The sequence below is a fragment of the Equus caballus genome, chromosome X (assembly GCF_041296265.1).
Source record: "Equus caballus isolate H_3958 breed thoroughbred chromosome X, TB-T2T, whole genome shotgun sequence".
NCBI classification, from domain to species: Eukaryota; Metazoa; Chordata; class Mammalia; order Perissodactyla; family Equidae; genus Equus; species Equus caballus.
The window spans coordinates 26,575,134-26,593,742 of NC_091715.1; the positions used below are offsets into that span (position 1 = coordinate 26,575,134).

Consider the following 18,609-nt stretch of genomic DNA (forward strand, 5'->3'; position numbering starts at 1 on the left):
CTCATTGGTTAATGGTAGCTCTGGCAATCCTACCTCCACTTCCCGCCCACCCTCAAACAGGCTGAGATTCTCCTGCAGCCAGCAAATGCCTTCAGAAAAAAAGAAGCCATTGGTGCATACAGAAACTGTCTGCAGGAAACTGCTAGTGTAGGCCAAGGGGAAGAGGGCAGGCACAGAGTCTACCAGAGGAGCTCATGATCCACAGAGGAAAGGCAGCACAGTTTGAGAACTAGCACTGGATCTATTTCTCTATCAGATGTTCAATTAAATTCTATGTGACAAGTTAACCTCTCTTAGTCACAATTTTCAAGTGAAAATTAGAATACAATTGATGCTTTATTTTTTTTCCTGATGGAGTAGTGGATGGTGAATACCATAGCTTTAGTTCTCCTTAAACTCCTTAATCATAAACTGCTGTGGCCAAAGGATGGCTTTGGAGTCAGTAACAGCAAGGGGCAGTCCCATTTGTCATTGAACGTGAAGTTCATTAAATAAGAAAAGAATTCTGGGACTTTGAAAGAAAGATATCTTTTATCTTTATGGAAGAACTGTGAAGTTAGCTCTGATAAAATGTTATAAAAGGAGAGAATGAAATTGAGTGAGATGCAGATTTAGGAAGTATGAGTTGAGGGAACAGATATTTCCTTACAAAGGCATAAATCCAAGAACCATGGATCCTGAGGAGAGTTGTCAGATAAAATCCAGGATGCCCAGTAAATCTGCATTTCAGGTAAACAATGAATAATTTGGGTAATACTTACACTATAAAACATTTACTGTTCATCTGGAACTCAAATATAACTAGGCTTCTTGCATTTTTATTTGCTAAACTGGGCAACCCTAATGCTGGGCCAATCATGATGGTTCACCTGTGTATGTATGTGTCCTGATGGACTGGACAAGATTCTGTTCCTACAATAAAACCCAGAGCCAGTTTTGTAACAGTTATTAGAATGAGGCACCCTCAAAATTCCAGGTCAGAAATATTCTTGTAGAAATCTTAATACAGAAATAACAAATGCTTTCTAGCAACCAGAGAGTATAACTGTAAAAGTATAAGTAAACTGAAGAAAGATGATAAGATGAAAATATTAAAATTAACAGACACTGTATTTTATAGGAAAGCAATGTTACAGATATTCATTTTTCATCAAGCTTGGCGTGCTCTAAAACATTATGAACTGAAGGTAAAAACATGTAAAAAAAGTCTTGTCTCATTACTTAAATTTGCATTACAGGTCATCCCTACAGAGACCCTCTTCCAGGAAACCAAAACTTTAATAAATTACAAACCCAGCATTGTTCTCTTCCAGGAATACGCTCAAATTCTTATCAAATACGAAAAGCCTGGTTATGTTGTATTTGAAAAAAATAAACATTTCAAAAAATATTAGGTAAAACCAATTTTAAAACTCTTCTTGATTGAAGCTTTAATTCTTTTCTATCTTTAAACCACGACGTGTGTATGTATGTGTGTATGTAATACATACACATAGTTTGTTTTCCAATAGAAAGCAAATACCATAAAACATACCAACCTTATGTTGTTGTATTTGGTGTTTTAGGGCCTCAAGATCAGGTCCAAGGGGCTCTTTCTCCATTTTCTTTGTTCTTTCTTCTGTTTTCGTTAGCCACTCATTTAACTCTTTCAGTTGCTTATTCTGGAGATCCATTAAAACTTTATGTAAACTGAAAATTTGAAAGATGTCTATTATTACCTCTATCAAAGCAACTTTACTTAATATTATTATTAAACTTATAACTGTTGACATTTACAATTTATGGCATGTTCGCATTGTTTGGCATCTGTTGGACATTAAGAATGAATGTGAGTAGAGTTCGTGATCAATCACCTCTGAAGTTATTCTTTCTCCAACTTATTAAAGTTCACACATCTCAATTTTTAGAAAGTTTCACATAGCTAACTAAACGTGAACATGCTAACTAAAGTGTGAGCTATCTCTGGTAGTTGAGCTACTAGTATATCTTGGCAATTGTTTGTTTACATTTCCATTATTTTAATCTGTGTGGTTATTAAAGTTGAACACAAATTCTTCGTCACTCTTCCCATCAAGAGATGGAGTCCTTTTCCCATCCTCACGAACATGGATTAGCGTTGTGATTTGTTTTGATCAAGAGAATACGGCAGAAGTGACACTATATGAGTTCCAAGTGCAGGCTGTAAGAGAACAGGCAGCATTTGTAGTCTCTCTCTTGGAACCCAGCTGCCATGATATAAGGAAGACCAGGCCAGACTACTGAATGATTAAAGACCATGTTGAGAGGGAGTCTGAGGATGAAATGCTATCTTAGAAGTTGAGCCTCTTGATGAGTGCAGCCCAATGAGTGACCCTAGCCATATCACAATCAGAGAACAACAATCTAGACGAGCCCTGCCCATACTCCTATCTACAGAATCATGATGTAATTATAAATTATGTTAAGCCACTAAGTTTTGGGATCATTTGTTATGCATAAATAGATAAGTGAAAGAGAGTTTTTTCAAAGATGTACACAATAGTGGGCTGGGTAATGGATTTAAAGTCCAAAGGTTTGGTTCACAGCCTGGCTATATGACCTAGAACCGAGTTATTAAACCTTCTCAATTAGAATTCCAGCATCAGGGACATAGGGTAATATCCTGCCTAGCAATCCCACGACTTCATGGGGAGGATGAAAGTTAAAATTGAGGCTATTTCATCCACTAATTCAACAAAAATTTGAGACTCAAATGAGAAGTGTTAGTACCTATTTTAAGGGAATTATACTTTATGAAGTCATTTTAAAGCATTTTTGGAAACCAAAGTATACTGAACACACCTTATAATGCTGATCAGGAGTACATAATTTGAATTAGGAATTTACTATTCTGATTTATAAAATCTTTACTAGAAATTTCCATTAAATCAGCACATTTAAAAACACAAAACACAGACATAACTGAGAGTGTTTAAAATAATGTAGATTACAACATTTTTTGACCTTTAACCTTTCAGAGACACATGTCCCCTGAGGCACAATGCAATCAGAAATCTGTGAGAATGAGCTTTCATTTGTGAAACAGAAAAAGTAAACATCTTCTTCCTATGGGAAACAACATAGATGAAGCGTCCATTTAAGTGGAAGCAAAAACTCAAAGTTGCTAGTTTAAGCCTCTTAAAAATGAATACCATCCCAGCATTGCAAGGAATATAAATCTTTCACTTTATTGGTTCAGTCTATCCCTTGAGAACTGACCTGATAATAAGATTTCATGAGAATTGGCTGCAGTATCATTCCTTGTGCTTGTTATTTTTCCTGCCCAGTTTGTCATTGAATTAAGCTAAAAATCTCACATTGAAAAACTGAAGGGAAAAAAATCCTACATTATTACTTGAAGAAATGTTTCAAGTCTAACATTTGTTAGAGTTAATAACGGATTTCATTTAAAAATATTATTTACTTTTTTTTTTACTTTTGGACAGACATTTCATTCAACAAATATTCACTGAGTTCCATATCTATGCTGGAAACGCCTATGTGTTAGGAATAAACAAAAGGAAATACCTATCCTCATATTCAAGTAGCTTAGAGGCTTTTAAAGAAATAGATACATCAACAATTACAATATTACAAGGAAATCACTATGATTAGATTTATATATATTATAGAGGGTACATAGAAAGAGGCTCCAAGTTGACTTGGGGTCATCAGGAATGGTGTCATTACAGAACACATAGCCTGAGAGTTGAGTAGTGAAAAACTGAGTCATACACTTATTAAGTGTACAATTATTGAATACTTAGATATCAGGGATGGAGAGGTGAGAAAGATCTACACAGACCCTTATTGTCATAGAGCTTACATTCTGAGGATGGGGGCCATAGATCATACATAGCTCATTTGGCCATTAGTTAATTATAATCGTGATCATCCTATGAAATGAGAGTAACTGAATTGAGTCTGTGAGGTAAGGACAGGCTTTTTGTTTTTTAAAGATTGGCACCTGAGCTGACATCTGTTGCCAATCTTTTTGTGTTTTCTTCTTCTTCTCCTTCTTCTCCCCAAAGCCCCCCAGCACGTAGTTGCATATTCTAGTTGCGAGTGCATCTGGTTGTGCTATATGGGACGCTGCCTCAGCATGGCTTGATGAGCAGTGCCATGTCTGCATGCAGGATCTGGACCTGAGAAACCCTGGGCAGCCGAAGTGGAGCACGAGAACTTAACCATTAGGCCATGGGGCTGGCCCCAGGAAAGGCTTTTTTGAAGTACTGATATTTGAAGAACTCTAAAGTGTGAAGAGGAACGTGGTAAACACTTTCTAGACAGAAGGAACCACCTGTGCAAAGGCCCTGAGGCATCATAGAGGACTAGGAAGGCCAGTACAGCTTGATTGTATAAGGTGTGGGATCACTGTGCAGTGTCATATCCTACACTGTTCTCTGGGTCCTGGGAGATTTCTTGAGCTCTGCCTGAAAATCTAACGTCTGAACCTCGAGTAATCTTTTATGTTTAGTAATGGTTTCATTTTATAAGCCTGGACTCAGGGACTAACCAATAAAAACAGATGTACTTGTAAGTGCTTTTGTCAGGTATTGCATCTTTCATAGGTGGAATGTAGGAATGTCTAGTTGGAGGTTCTTGGAGGAGGGGCCAGCATGGCTGGGTGGCAGGTAGTGTATGGGGCCACTCAGTGTGCAACATTTGTGGTTCAATATTTTAATGACTGGTACAGTCACATTAACGTTCTCCAGCCAAATAGATTCCTGCTTTTCCTCCCTATACCAGTGGTTCTCAAAGTGTGGTCCCTGCACCAATAGAATCATCCCATCGCCTAGGAACTTGTTAAAGATGCAAATGCTTGGGCCCTGCCTCAGATTTACTGAATCAGAAACTCTGATGGTGGGACCTAGGAATCTGTTTTAAGTGATTCTGACGTACAGTCAAGTTTGAGAAACACTATCCTAGATCATTTAATCTACATCCACAACTCACCCAAACTCTGTTGAGATCCATATATTAATTAATACTAACATTAATAGAAGGGCAAGTGCTAATGCTCAGGAAGTTATTCAGTTATTTCAACATTAGACTATATTTTCATCCTGACTTCACCTCCACTTAGAGAGAAATGTGAGCATCATCTCCCTAAGAATGAGTTCTGACCTGAGGCTCCAGAAGTCAGGGATTTCACATGTCTGAAGCCTGAGATTAACCTCAGAGTAAGACTGAAAACAGAAAGATGCAAGCGTGGAAGTGTGGTGGCGGGGTGACACAATCAGCATGAAAACAGGTAGCATTCGTCCTTTTGTGGAAAGGGTTCTGAGAAGATGCTTTAAGTATATAAATATTTATTTTCCTTACCATAGACCTTGACTAGATATTGGCAAATAGTAGCCCATATGCCTGATTTAATCTTTTATTAATTGAAAATAAATTGAAGTTGTTGCTGATAGTTACAAATCATGAGATACCACTTGCAATCTCCAGACCTGGCCACTCTAGAGACTATCTAAGAGGGTTTAGCAACTCGAAACCTGCCTTCCTACATGGTAACATCTGCAAAGCTGAATATCCTTTGTACTTCACAGACCAAGCATGAGCTCTCCAGTTTGCCATAGTGCCCACCACTGCCTGTCCTCTTTTATACCCAACTCACTTCACTCACCTATGTTATCTTTCTGGCTCCTATAATAGGCATTTGGATTCACTGCCTTATGATCTTGGTCACGGCTTCTCACACTTAAATATTCATATAGACCACCTCAGGATTCTGATTTAAATTCAGGGCGGCAGGTCTGAGAATTTTCATTTCTAACAAGATTTCAGGGGATTCCAGTGTTGCTGGGCCATGGCTGATACTTCGAATCACAAGAATCCAGGTGGGGATATTGTATATTTGAAAATCCCTGCTAGTTTTTTTAATGGGTGTGTGTGTGTGTGTGATTTATCAGTATCCCACTGCTCAAACTCAGAAGATTAAGGAGACATAGATTAATCTGGTGCTGGCAGGAAAACAGAAATGGGCATCATACTCAGGATGCCCAAACACACTCCCCTTTAGCATTCTTCTAGAGCTCATGAGGTGATAGGACTACTGAAATTGCTCTCCTTCATTGATCCTCCATGATATTTCACAATGAATATTAATTAGGGAATGTGTTCCTTCAAGTACTGTGTCTAGTGCACAATTTATTTAAAGTGAAACAAATCCAAAAGGAGCAGATAGGATTTTCTTAAGGATGAAAATTCTAGAGGAAATGAACTTGAGGTTATGACAAGTTGAGAAAAAAGATGATGTCCACATGGAAAACCTCTGTGAAGAGCTTCAGTTCACATGGTTTTCCTTTGGACCATAGGAACGATTACTTTTTTAATTACTTTTTTTTTTCTTTTTTGCTGAGGAAGATTAGCCCTGAGCTAACATCTGTGCCAATCTTCCTCCACTTTATATATGGGTCACTGCCAAAGCATGGCTGATGATTGGTGTAGGTCCCTGCACAGGATCTGAACCTGTGAACCAGGGGCACTGAAGTGGAGTGTGCTGAACTTAACTACTATGCCATGTGGGCCAGCCCCTGATTATTCTTAATATAACGTTTGAAAATGTTTTTGCTTTTCCATTGTTGTTACTTAGACACTCTAATTATTCAGTAATGTCTGGTCAATCCTTACTGCTTTCTGCGTTGTTGTTATATGAACTAAATTAATGGCAGTAAAAAGTGCTATGCTTCCTTTATTCACTCAGGCCTGTGAAGAGATAGCACCAATATATGTAGGTGAATTACAGGCCAGCGTTCTCTGGGTGAGCAGCAAGGAAGCGCGTAGTGACCCACGGCGATGCTGGGGCAGAGGCAGAAGCAACCATGAGGAGGCGCTGCTATTTGAAGGTCAGTTAAGGAGCCTTCACAACGCAAATGCTCTCTTTTGCAAATGTGGTAGAAGAAGGGGTATCTTCAGGGATGGGGGAAGTCAACTAACCCTTGGGCTAAAATGTTATTTAAAACTAAATTTTAAATATATTGCCTAACATTTATTCAACACTTTTCATGTGATAACCTTGTTCTTAAGCATTAAATGAACCACTTCAGTGGATCCTAAAGGATGATATGTAATCCATTCATGGTTTGCAGAATGATTTTCGTCACACAAGGAAAAAAAATGGAAGTTATTTTAATGTCTTAGCAACTAAAGAGAGTATATATATGATTTTAATGTATATATGGAATTATATAGCTTAGGATGAAGCCAAGTAAAAACTCATTTTAAGAAAAAGTATTAAATATGTAATGATAAATAAGAGTATAGGTATGGAAGAAATTGTGAAGGAGGAGCATGACTGACTTGTGTTTGAGACATATCGAATAACTACAATTGGTCTTCATTATCACCTACTGAGGTTAATACTATTGTTATTTTATTTCTGAGAATGCTGGGACTTAGAAAGGTTAAAGAACTTGCCCAAGGTTTCTCTGTGACATGCTAAGTCAGTATACAAATGGTAAGCTATCTGTAACTCAAGTCTGTGCTTTAAGCTCTAATTATTTTCCTTCTTTATGGATAAAATGCTGTATTGGGGTGAGTCATATAAAGTTGCTGATATGTGAGTTTTTATTCTATGAAAACGACAATTTCATATTGTTCAACATAAAACATTATTAAAATAAGAGAAATTTTCCAACTAACATTCTAAAGATGAAAATAAATTAGGGAAATTTCATAGAATAAATCCATAAAATAAAAATTTACCACCTACAGGCAAGAAAAGAGTTTGCATTTTTCTTGGTTTTATTTTATGGTTTTCAAATGGTCATTTAGAAAGGGACGTAAAAGCAAAAGAAGAATGACGCTTAAATATATGACTAGCAATAGAGAGAGGAGGTAGTGGAATTGGAATAAAACTGTGCCAGACAGGAGATGGTCCTGACAAAATCTAGAGAAAGAAGCATGAGAGGATATGACATTAGGACCTGCTGGAGCCATCTTCCAATTTCAAGATCAGCTGAGGACAGAAGGAGGCTAGAAAAGCCGATAAACTGAAAGAACCTGGGATGGTGGTGGCACAATGAAGGCACAGACTTAATGGTCGCCAGAGTCACCCCATCTGTGAATATATTGTAATCTAAGATAATGGAGATCCTTATGGTTTTAGCCAGTGCTGCCCAAACTTTAATATGCAGATGAATCACCTGGGGAGTATGTCCGACTGTGGATTCTAAGTCAGTAGGACTGGGGAGGGGCCTGACATTCTTCATTTCTAACAAGTGCCCAGAGGATGTCAATGCTGTTGGTCCATGGATCACACTTTAAGGAGTAATGGTATAAGCAACTTTGAGTTGAATTATTTGTTAGTTGCAGTAAAAAGCATCCTAAGGAATACTATTTTTCAAATAATTTTACCAGAGATCTGTCTCTCACCTCATACCCCACTGTGAAAACATATGCCTACAAACATGAAGGAAATCAATGTGAAAGTAGGATTTGCTTTATAGAAATTCTTCGAATGTGGGAAGGTATTTATTCTCCAAATAGTACTTTCCAATAGGACTTTCTTCAATGAGGTAAATGTTGTATCTGCACCATCCAATATGACAGCCACTAGCCATGTGTGCCTACTGAGCACTTGGAATATGGCTAGTGTGACTGAGAAACCAAACTCTTACCTATATTTAATTATAATAATTTAAATTTACAATTAAATAGCTACACATGGCTGGTGGCTGCCATATTGGACAGCACAGCTCTAAACCAACAGATAATTAGATTGACAATAGCAACAAATCCTATTTAAGTCCTTATCCACACCATTTCATTATACCATACAATATTTGTAAGGAATGATATCCTCAGTTAAGAGGTCTAGCAATAAATATGAATAGCATTCTTCAAAATTATAAATGCCCAAATCATACATGTTTTCATTAATTTCAGCCTATATTTGATAGTCTTAATACTGTTTCTTGGACTTTATGGCAATATATTATAAACAATGTATAAAAATATATTACAAAACATAATTATATGCTAAGCACTACAGTAATAAAGATATGAAGTATAGACTTTATAAATCCTGGTGGACTACAATTAAAAATTACCAAGAGGGGTAAGCTCTTTAGGAAGACAGGTTCTCAGACCCAGTTTCCTAGACTTTATAATTACTTGCCTATATGTAATTCTCAAATAAGAAATACAACTAGTGAAAGGAGGTAAAATATTATTATGAATTTCTAGATTACAAAAGAATCACCAGTGATGTTCAATTAACAAGTTATACATGCAAAACACAATCCCATGATTTAAGTTGGCAATAAAACCTATATATTTAAGGGAGTGCTACCAGCATGAATCAGAGAAACTGAATTTTTAATGCATTTCTTATTTTCAAATGCATGCCATTTTGTAACTAAAATCACACTGATGAAAACTAGAATTAATTTACTTATTCAAACTGTTGGCACGAAATCTTAGCAAAATGGTTTTAATGAATAGATTATATAATTTTGATTTTAGCTCAGGAAGGGTTTACATGCAGCTAGCTGCTCCCAGAATGCTGACTTATGCTTAAATATGTTGTTATTTTAATCCCCTTGTATAGGTTTCTGTTTCATTCAGTCTATTAACAAACTGATTAATGAAGGTAATGTTTAAGAACAGATTTTATTGAAATTATTACAAAAAGGTAAATTAGTGAAATTTGTCTCCAGCCAGGTGACTCTAATGAACATCTAGGGTTGAAAATGACTGTGCTAGTTTTCAGGACTCAGGCATAAGTTTTACTTCAGCCCCTGGATGCTCACAAGTGGCAAACATTTGGGTAGCTGAGCCCAGGCAGCATGGCCACATCAGGATTGACATGAACCAGATGATGGAGAGAGCATGGAGGCAGGTTTATGAAGCATAGAAATGTCTTTGCCCAATTATTTATAAATGAATAATACTATATAAGTAGTAAATTATCTATTAAATAGTAATTTTGACGTTATACAATTTGGGACTTTTAAATATAATTTTATTTATGAATAACAAATTAGCTCTATCATGTGTCAGACAATAGACATTTATGTCAGTGGTTATCAGGATGGAAAAATAGAAGAACAAAGAAGGTCATTTAGCGGAACTTTATAGAGATTGTCATTAATAGATAATTTTACTTTTTCTTCTCACCAAAATGAAAAGTACAGTTGTTACTATTGAGACAATTGTTCTTAGCATGAGGTTTATACTAACGAATGAAACCAGAATACACTTTGAGACCTAGTTTCCCTCAAACATACAGTGACAAGATAAAATGAAGGACCAGATATTTTAAATATTTATGGCTTTCACTAAATGTAGGAATCCGAAAACATGATCTATCGTAGGCCAAAAAAAGCAAATATTGCTTTAAAATAGAAAAGCAACATTGATTTCTTTTAAAAGAAAAGTTTCAGTAAGGCATGTACAAACATATGTAAAGGCTTTTTGTTGTACAGCAGTAATGAAGGGGCCATATGAAGCACATTAGTATTTTTCAACTCTCTAGGTTTGTAACATTTATCAAAGCTCAAGGAATGCCCTGTGAAATGCAAGGTTTAAAACTGAGAATCCAATAAAAACAATGACCCCAAATGTGTAAGACTTTCACTATCACTTTCACCTCCACCCTACAACATTTACCCTCACTACTTCTACCATCAGTGTCTGCCAGTTCCCGTTCGAAATTTCTGAATGTGAACCCTCAGCATCTGTGCAGATGGTTAATCCCTCCTACCCTCCTGCACCTCCTTACCTCAGTAAGAACATCCTCTTTCCTCCAAGTCCTAATCACATCTTAATAGACCTGTCTGCAAAGCCTGACACCAGACAGTGGTCTTCTGTCTATAAGTCCTAGTCACTAGTATAATAGCTTCCACTGGAGAATGAAGTGAGGCAAGGGTCTAACAGAATCATATAATGAGGTTTTTTTTCCCCTAAAACTAATGTGTCTATCCTCCTTTTTAAAGCACTCCATGCCCACCAATTGGTACACTGGCATCTTGGGCCAGGAAAGAAACCAAGGAGAACAGGTTATGTACATTTTTCAAAAGTTCCCACTAATTCTGATAGTTACCATTATATTATACCCTGGAGGCCACAGTTTGTAGTCTACAGCCTCACAATAAATATTTTAGAAAAAGTTCATCTGCAAAGTTCCCCATCCAACAACTAGAAATGAAAGAAAATTTTCAACCCTCCCTCAAAATTAAACATGTATTCATATTTATTTGCCCATTGACTGGAATGTGAGAAATACTATTGTATTTATAAAGGATTCTGTGAAGCAAAAAGGTGCCATTGTTTTCAAAATCCTGATCTACTTTATTCCTCTATCCATACAGCTCAACAATAGTTTAATTATTGATATTCTTCAACTATCCAGAGCAAGATTAAAGTTCAAAATGCAAACAAATTCATTTGCATTTTGAAAGCATAAATGTAATAAAGAAGCTATATGGCTGGGTGCAAAAGATTCTTGTGGTAAGTACATTATGGCAAGCCTCAATTCAGTCTTCCTGATTAAATACTTACAAAGTAGATGAAGAAACTCGTAGATGTCATCACAAACCAAGGACGACTACTAAATACAATGATTGGAAGACTGTTTAAATTATCTCTAGTAAGAATGGGGAGTGTTGACACTCTGAGATGATATTCATTTACATGGCAATAGAAGCCTACTCTCAACTTCAAAAATTATATCACTACATAACATCTGGCACAGTGCCTGGCACATACTAGACACACAATAAATATTTCTTGAATGAACAAGTGGTATCAATTAGCAATCAAATATTAAAAGACAGTACAAAAATATAAATACTTTCCCAATTAAAAATATCAGAATTAAAATTATAAAAATGTTAACTTCAGGGCCACCCGGTGACATAGTGCTTAGCTTCACACGCTCTGCTTCAGTGGCCCAGGGTTCGCAGGTTCAGATCCCGGGCGTGGACCTAGTACTGCTCATCAAACTATGCTGTGGTAGCATCCCACATAACACAGAGGAAGATTGTCAAAGATGTTAGCTCAGGGCCAATCTACCTCACAAAAAAGAAAAAAGTCAACTTCCATTAAATCTGCTCCTGTGAGACAGGCTATTAATTTAATTTGAATCATTTTTTAGTCATAAATGAGAGTGTCATCATTTTACCTTTTGTCAACTCTGGGCACATTGTTTCTCAAACACAGCTAGCACAAGCTTGCCTCAGGATCTTTATTTGCTTCCCTTTGCCCCAGCTATCTGCATGGCTTGTTCCCTCCCTTCATTTAGGGCTATCCTGAAATATTACCTCATCAGAGAGGCTTTCTCTAACTGACCACGTATTATAATAACACACACACAGTTTCACTCTCTAAATCTATTCCTTGCCTTTTTTCCCTTTTTATCAATTAACATCATCTGATATGATCTACCTATTTCTCAATTGTCTGTCTTCCCCTACTAAGAATGCAAGCTCAATTAGAGAGAGAGTTAGTCGGCTTTGTTCGCTGATATTTCCCTGGTATCTAAAACAGTGCTGGGAACATAGCAGATAAGAATTGTTAGTTAGATGGATGAATGGATGATTAAAGTCAATTTTCTAATTGTCGTTATTTATCTTTGTGAAAAAGCATTGCTCCAAAAAATGCTACTCTCATTTCTATGAATTCCAGAGATTTGGCTTTCCTGTTTACAATTTAAACTATACGAGTCACGTACTTTATATTATTGGAACAAGGAGTGCTCACATTTTAACTGCACATTATTTACAGAAAAAAATGACCATGTCCATATCCATTAGAACCTAACCAAATTACTGTATGTTAATAATTCTTACTTATTAGTCCAATAATTAATTGTCAATACTTTCATATTGTCTCTATTATATATTCTTGCATGAGGATCTTGCTACTTCATTAATCACCCATGGAAGATGATATCAACATTTGAGGATTGGATGAGACATTACAAGCACCATTTTTGGAGCTTCTGAGAAAGTTAAAATGGTTGCCCCACCTCACTTGATAGGAAAATAGAAACAGAAGATATTGAAACTAGTGGTCTACAAAGAAGGAGTATGAATTTATACTATTTTATAATTGTGGCAACTAGCTTTTCAAATTTTAATGTGCTTAGGAATCAGCTTGGATCTTGTTAAATTGCAGATTCTGATTCTGTGGATCAGGGTGAGGCCTGAGAGTCTGCATTTTTAACAAGTTCTCAGGTCACATTGTTGCTGCTGGTCCTTCAACCACCTTGATCTACAGGGAATTCTTATTTTAACATTATGGGAAGAATGAAAAAATGAATTAATGAAACTGTGATATAAAATCACAAGTAAAAGTTTGAGATTACACATTGTTAAAATCTCTATTGCAACAAATTCATTTGACAGATTGGAACTACCTAAAGTAATTAATTCATTTGGTCATCCATTCATTCACATATTCATATACACACTATGCTAGTCACTTCACTTGGAGAAAACAAGCTACCCATTTGTTCAGCACCTGCTTTGCTCTATTCACTCACACATATGTTATCTCATTTCAAGATTGGAACAGACATTTAAAAAACAAAGATGAGCCAGATTTTCTAGACATGTTTTTCTCTCCAGTCAAAAGTGTTGATGGTGATTCACAATTATTTCCCATGTTATGGCTTGTATTTTCACCCAGATACTATTCATATCTCTCCTCCTGCTGATGTAAACCAGAACATAACTTCACTTGGCCTCCTTACTGACTTGCTTTCATTTTTTTCCCTTACCATCACAAAGGTTTTCGTTTCCCCCTGCTTGTCCTAACCACAATTATCAGAGAAGTTGATGGAACTTGCTGTGCTTATCTTTATGAGTCCTTGTAGAAATGTCAGTAAATCTCTTTTGCTCTCTGCAGGTTGCATTTTTCAATCAAATTAATTAGTTTATTCTTAGAGAAGAAAATCTTCTGTTGTCCCTATGCCAATTGTCTTCTTGTACTTCCACAGTTGGAAATTTTGTCTTTTTCTTCACTCTCCCTTACCTCCCACCACCCAAAGGCTATTCTGCGGCATAAACCGAAATAAAACAAAAATCATTTCGCCTACTCTTCTTAAGGTTTCCAAGTTGAGCATGTCAATAGACATTGTTTTATTTTATTTTAATTATGCAATCAGTGGCACTTATTTCTCTCATTTCAATCTCATAAACATTGTTAAAGATTTATAATTGACCAATAGCAGGATGTTTGTGTCAAAGTCATTTGTGGCTAAAGATATCTTAAACGTTTTTATTGTATTAGCTTTCATTTCAACATCAGTTCACATCTCTGAATGTATCAGAATTGGAGAGGAAATAAATTAATAAGGAAAGAATCATGTGAGAATGGAGCAAAAAGAGGAAGAGGGGAAGGAGAAGCAGCCACATGGCTTTGTTTTTACTGACAACCCTTTGCAAGCATTATTTTCAAATATTTCAGTTGTAAAATTATAACTTCAAATGTAATTTTAATCATCTTGCTCATGTTCCCTTACCCCCCCCCCATAGAAAACACCCAGAAACATATCCTTTGGAAAAAAAAAATGAATGAGGCAATTAGAACTAGCTGGAGGAAGTAGGAGTGAAAATGTATATGAGGCAAAGTTATACAGTATGGTTAAAATAATTAATCCACGGCTAGCCACTTTATTTATAATGATGATCATTCTTTACATTTTGTAATAATTTTGCATTCACAAACTACTTTTTCATACCCTATCTCAGACAATATCTTTTAGAGGCATGCCAGACACAGGGAACTGCTGCTGTTTCATAAATCAGTAACTGAGGATCATAGAGGGGAAGTATGTTACCCCAGTTCACATAAATAGGTGTTTGAGAAAGTGAGACCTTATCCCTTAGGCAAATTAGAGTAGATTTAGGGTAAGGAGGAAATAAGAGAATTTTCTTACCTCTATATTTTTTAATTTTTTTGTTTTGTTTGATAATTGTTAATGGTTTATGGGATAAATAGTATTTCCTAGATGCAACTTGAATAAAGGTAGCATCTGTATGTATAAGGCAAGAATGTCTATTTCTAAAGCAAAAAGCATCTTAACTGTTAAAAAAGCAAAAAAGGAACTAAAATAAATACAGCAGGAATGGTTTATAAATTAACTATTGGGCTAAGATAGTAGAATACATTCACATATTCTCACAACTACCACCTGGCATAAGACACAAGCATCTCTTACCTGGGCTATCACACTGACCTTATAAGTGTCCTCTCTTCTTCCAGTGGCATTACTGATATTTCCTTTACCTGTCTCTCCCCTACTTAAAACCTTGTCATGGCTTTTTCTTACACTTAACCTAGAACTCAAAGCCCTTATCTTTTACCCGGATTAACACTGCCATCCATCATGAGACCCCTACCTATATTTCAACCCCATCTCATACCTCAGTTATCTAACCTTCCCTCCTACAACTCTCCACTCATGCTGGTCATTTGTTCTCCTAACAAGCCAAACCATCCCTATTTTAAGGCCTTTGCCTTGGCTGTTCTCTCTGCCTGAAATGTTCTTCCTCCTGATCTACAAATAGTGGTTCCTTCTTATCATTCAAATTTCCACCTGAATGGTACCACCCCAGAAACATTTCTGGATCACGAAGGTTAAAGTAGACCCTCAAACAATTTTATCACATTACCTTTTAATCTCTTCAGAAAATTTATTCCTATCTGATATTTTCTTGTGTTCTTTTTATATTGGATGTCAGCCTCTCTAGAGTATAAGCCTCATGATATCTGAGACTTTCCCTCTTGTGATCGCTTCTGTGTCCCCAGCGCCTTGAAATGTGTCTATCTCAAGGCACTCCATTAATATTTGTTAATATGTGTGTGTATCTATATGTGTATGTGTATACATAGTGTTATATATATCACAATGAATATATATAAAATATAATTTGATTATCGCTAGTAGATAATACTTATAATTGTTAAGTATAAATACTCATAGATTTTAGCTATAAGCTTCTCTGTACTTCCAATCAATTTTTTAAAAAAATTTTGCTATAAGATTGAAACAAGAATTCTAGCAGTTATATCTCATATGCCTAGTCAAACCTTAATTATCATTCCTCTCAACACTAAATCTACGCTTAGGTAGGGATGATGGCTTCTGACTAGGTCTGTCCACACCCTCCCTTTGGGAGAGAAAGAGGAGAGGTGTGGATGAATCCATTTTTGCTTACTAGCGATTTACTATGACTTCCTTCTCCAAAGTAATCATATGTTTGGAAAGAAGAGACGATGTTCCAAATTGAAGCTAATCATCAACATGCCCATGATAATAGAAACTGAACAAATAGCAATTTACTAAAGCATTCAATAAAACCTAGAACTATTATTTTTTGAAATACTGACAACATCCTACTGTCATAATCAGCTTTTTGTTTCCTTCAAAAAATGTGGATCAAAAATCAGGTTCAGCATAGTTTGCATAATGGCTTATCTCATTTAGAATGTAATAGGTTTTATGCATGAACACACAAAAAGTTAGTGAAAGTGGTATGGAAGACTTACTGTTATTTATAAACTCAAAGGAGATTTCTGAATTTGCTTTCCTTAAATAATACTTATGTATTTCAACAAATTGTCCAGAAAAGACTGTGCTACAAGTGATTCCATATTAGTGTCTCATTTTTAAAACTCTACGTTTTAGCAAAAGCTATACCAGCTATGAGGCTGCCCTTGCCTTCTTGATAATCATTCTAAAAGCTTAAACACAAAACAAAATCCCCAAATCTTCTCTAAAGACAAACTATTTTTTGATGTCAATCTTAGCTAAGTAGTGATATTGCCATTTTAGTTTGCCCATCCTCCAGTGGGATGGGGGTGAGAAAATTACGTATACTCACACATGCACACGCACACAGACATACAGGTGTGTGTGCTTGTGTGTACACTGTTATCCACCATCTAATAGTAGATTTCCCTTTAACACGGGGATTTTTTTAATTAACCTTTTTAAAAATGTTATAATAAGAGATTAAAAACTTGGGATTTTAATTTTAGGTTGAATTCACCTTCTCTTAGAACTCAGTCTCAAGTTGCAATTAATTAATTGATTAGTACGAATAATTAATGCCATATTGTTAGTCCTATTGAAAAAAGGGAGTGAAGAACAATGGGGTATTTAGCCTCCAGAAGAAGATGGAAAGATAGAATGCACGAAGGAGAAGACAGTGGCGCCACTATGGGAAAGGTAGTAAAGGAGGAGGCTTCATTTTAAAGATGCAAATTTTGTCCAAGGTTGCTTTGTTTAAGTTGCACAGATCAGTGCAAAAAGAAGTTGTAACCTGGGGACCGGCCGGTGGGCTCAGCAGTTAAGTTCGCATGTTCCGCTTTGGTGGCCGGGGGTTCACCAGGCTGGACCCCGGGTGCAGACACACACATTGCCTGTCAAGCCGTGCTGTGGCAGGCGTCCCACATATAAAGTAGAGGAAGATGGGCACAGATGTTAGCTCAGGGCTAATCTTCCTCAAAAAAAAAAAAGAAGTTGGAACCCGAAGAATGTTGGCACATGATCACAAGTAGGAGGCTCTATATCTTATGATTTTTGATGATAAATGGGTGGAGTAAATTAGTTGATCCTTGGGCATGGAGAGGGGGCAGACTCAATAGTTATAATATGACTATCGTAACCCTCTCCTTTAGGCAGGGAATATGTCAATTTGCATAAACTAGTATCTCCTGGTTTGGAATGCCAATATTTGTGGAAATTCTATCTTATGTATGCCTTATTTATTCTTTCAAAAGACATGAGCTTAAAAATGTGTTTTCCCCCTCTCTATTGTCACACAATAATTTAGTACTGGAATGGCAATCCTCCCAGCATATCTAATGAGTTTCTTTGGTTCTATTTTAAAGCTTTTAATCTTCATAAATAATAGCTAAGTAAACTTAAGGCACTTGGACAATTTCTCTAGCTTAATGTATTCAAATCCACAGTTGGCACTTCATTTCTTTTCATTTAAAAATAAATCTATCTTGTCTCGATAGGCTCTACATGAATACACACACCTAACAATATAAATCAAAGCAACACATCCAAAATGATGAGATCTACTTGTTACCTCTACAAGAAATATGCCATTTTCAGAAATGTCTCAAAAATTCTTTTTTGATTAAGTCAATATATTCTTAAAATAATTCACAACCATACCCGATGTGAATAAGGATTTCCAAACACAGATGAGAAACTTTTTTCCATGAGGATTTCCATAAACATATGAGAAACTATTTAACATTTCGAGAGCTTTTCCTTCGGAAGAGAAGTTGCCTGTCAACTGCAGCTAATAGGTGATTTTATGTGCAGAGTTTCCTGTGTATACTTCCGCGCCTTCTATATTCACATTTTAATTTTTGGAGAAAACTTGGAAAACATTAACTATGGCAAGAATTTTGGCAACTTTTCAGGGATAGTTCTGTAAATAATGGTCCTTCTATCCAACATCTCCACTTCAATTACAAAAGTGAAAACCAAAAGGTAACAGACATGAAAATCCAACCAAAATGACCCCTGAAGAAGAGCTGCATGCTTTAGGAACAAACTGAGACTCCTAACTCAAACAAGAAACTGCATCAAAATAATAGTAAGATTCCAAAACT

General features: G+C 36.2%; 1 protein-coding gene across 8 annotated transcripts in view; it reads right to left on the minus strand.

Annotated features, from left to right (window-relative positions):
- The window catches only part of DMD (dystrophin), a 2,262,230-nt gene that overhangs the window by 1,380,400 nt on the left and 863,221 nt on the right, over positions 1–18,609 (minus strand). For all 8 annotated transcript variants that reach the window (XM_023633802.2, XM_070257261.1, XM_070257256.1 and 5 more), the window contains one exon: positions 1,539–1,689. In XM_023633802.2, the coding sequence (XP_023489570.2) occupies positions 1,539–1,689 (151 nt within the window). The remainder of the gene's footprint in view (positions 1–1,538; positions 1,690–18,609) is intronic.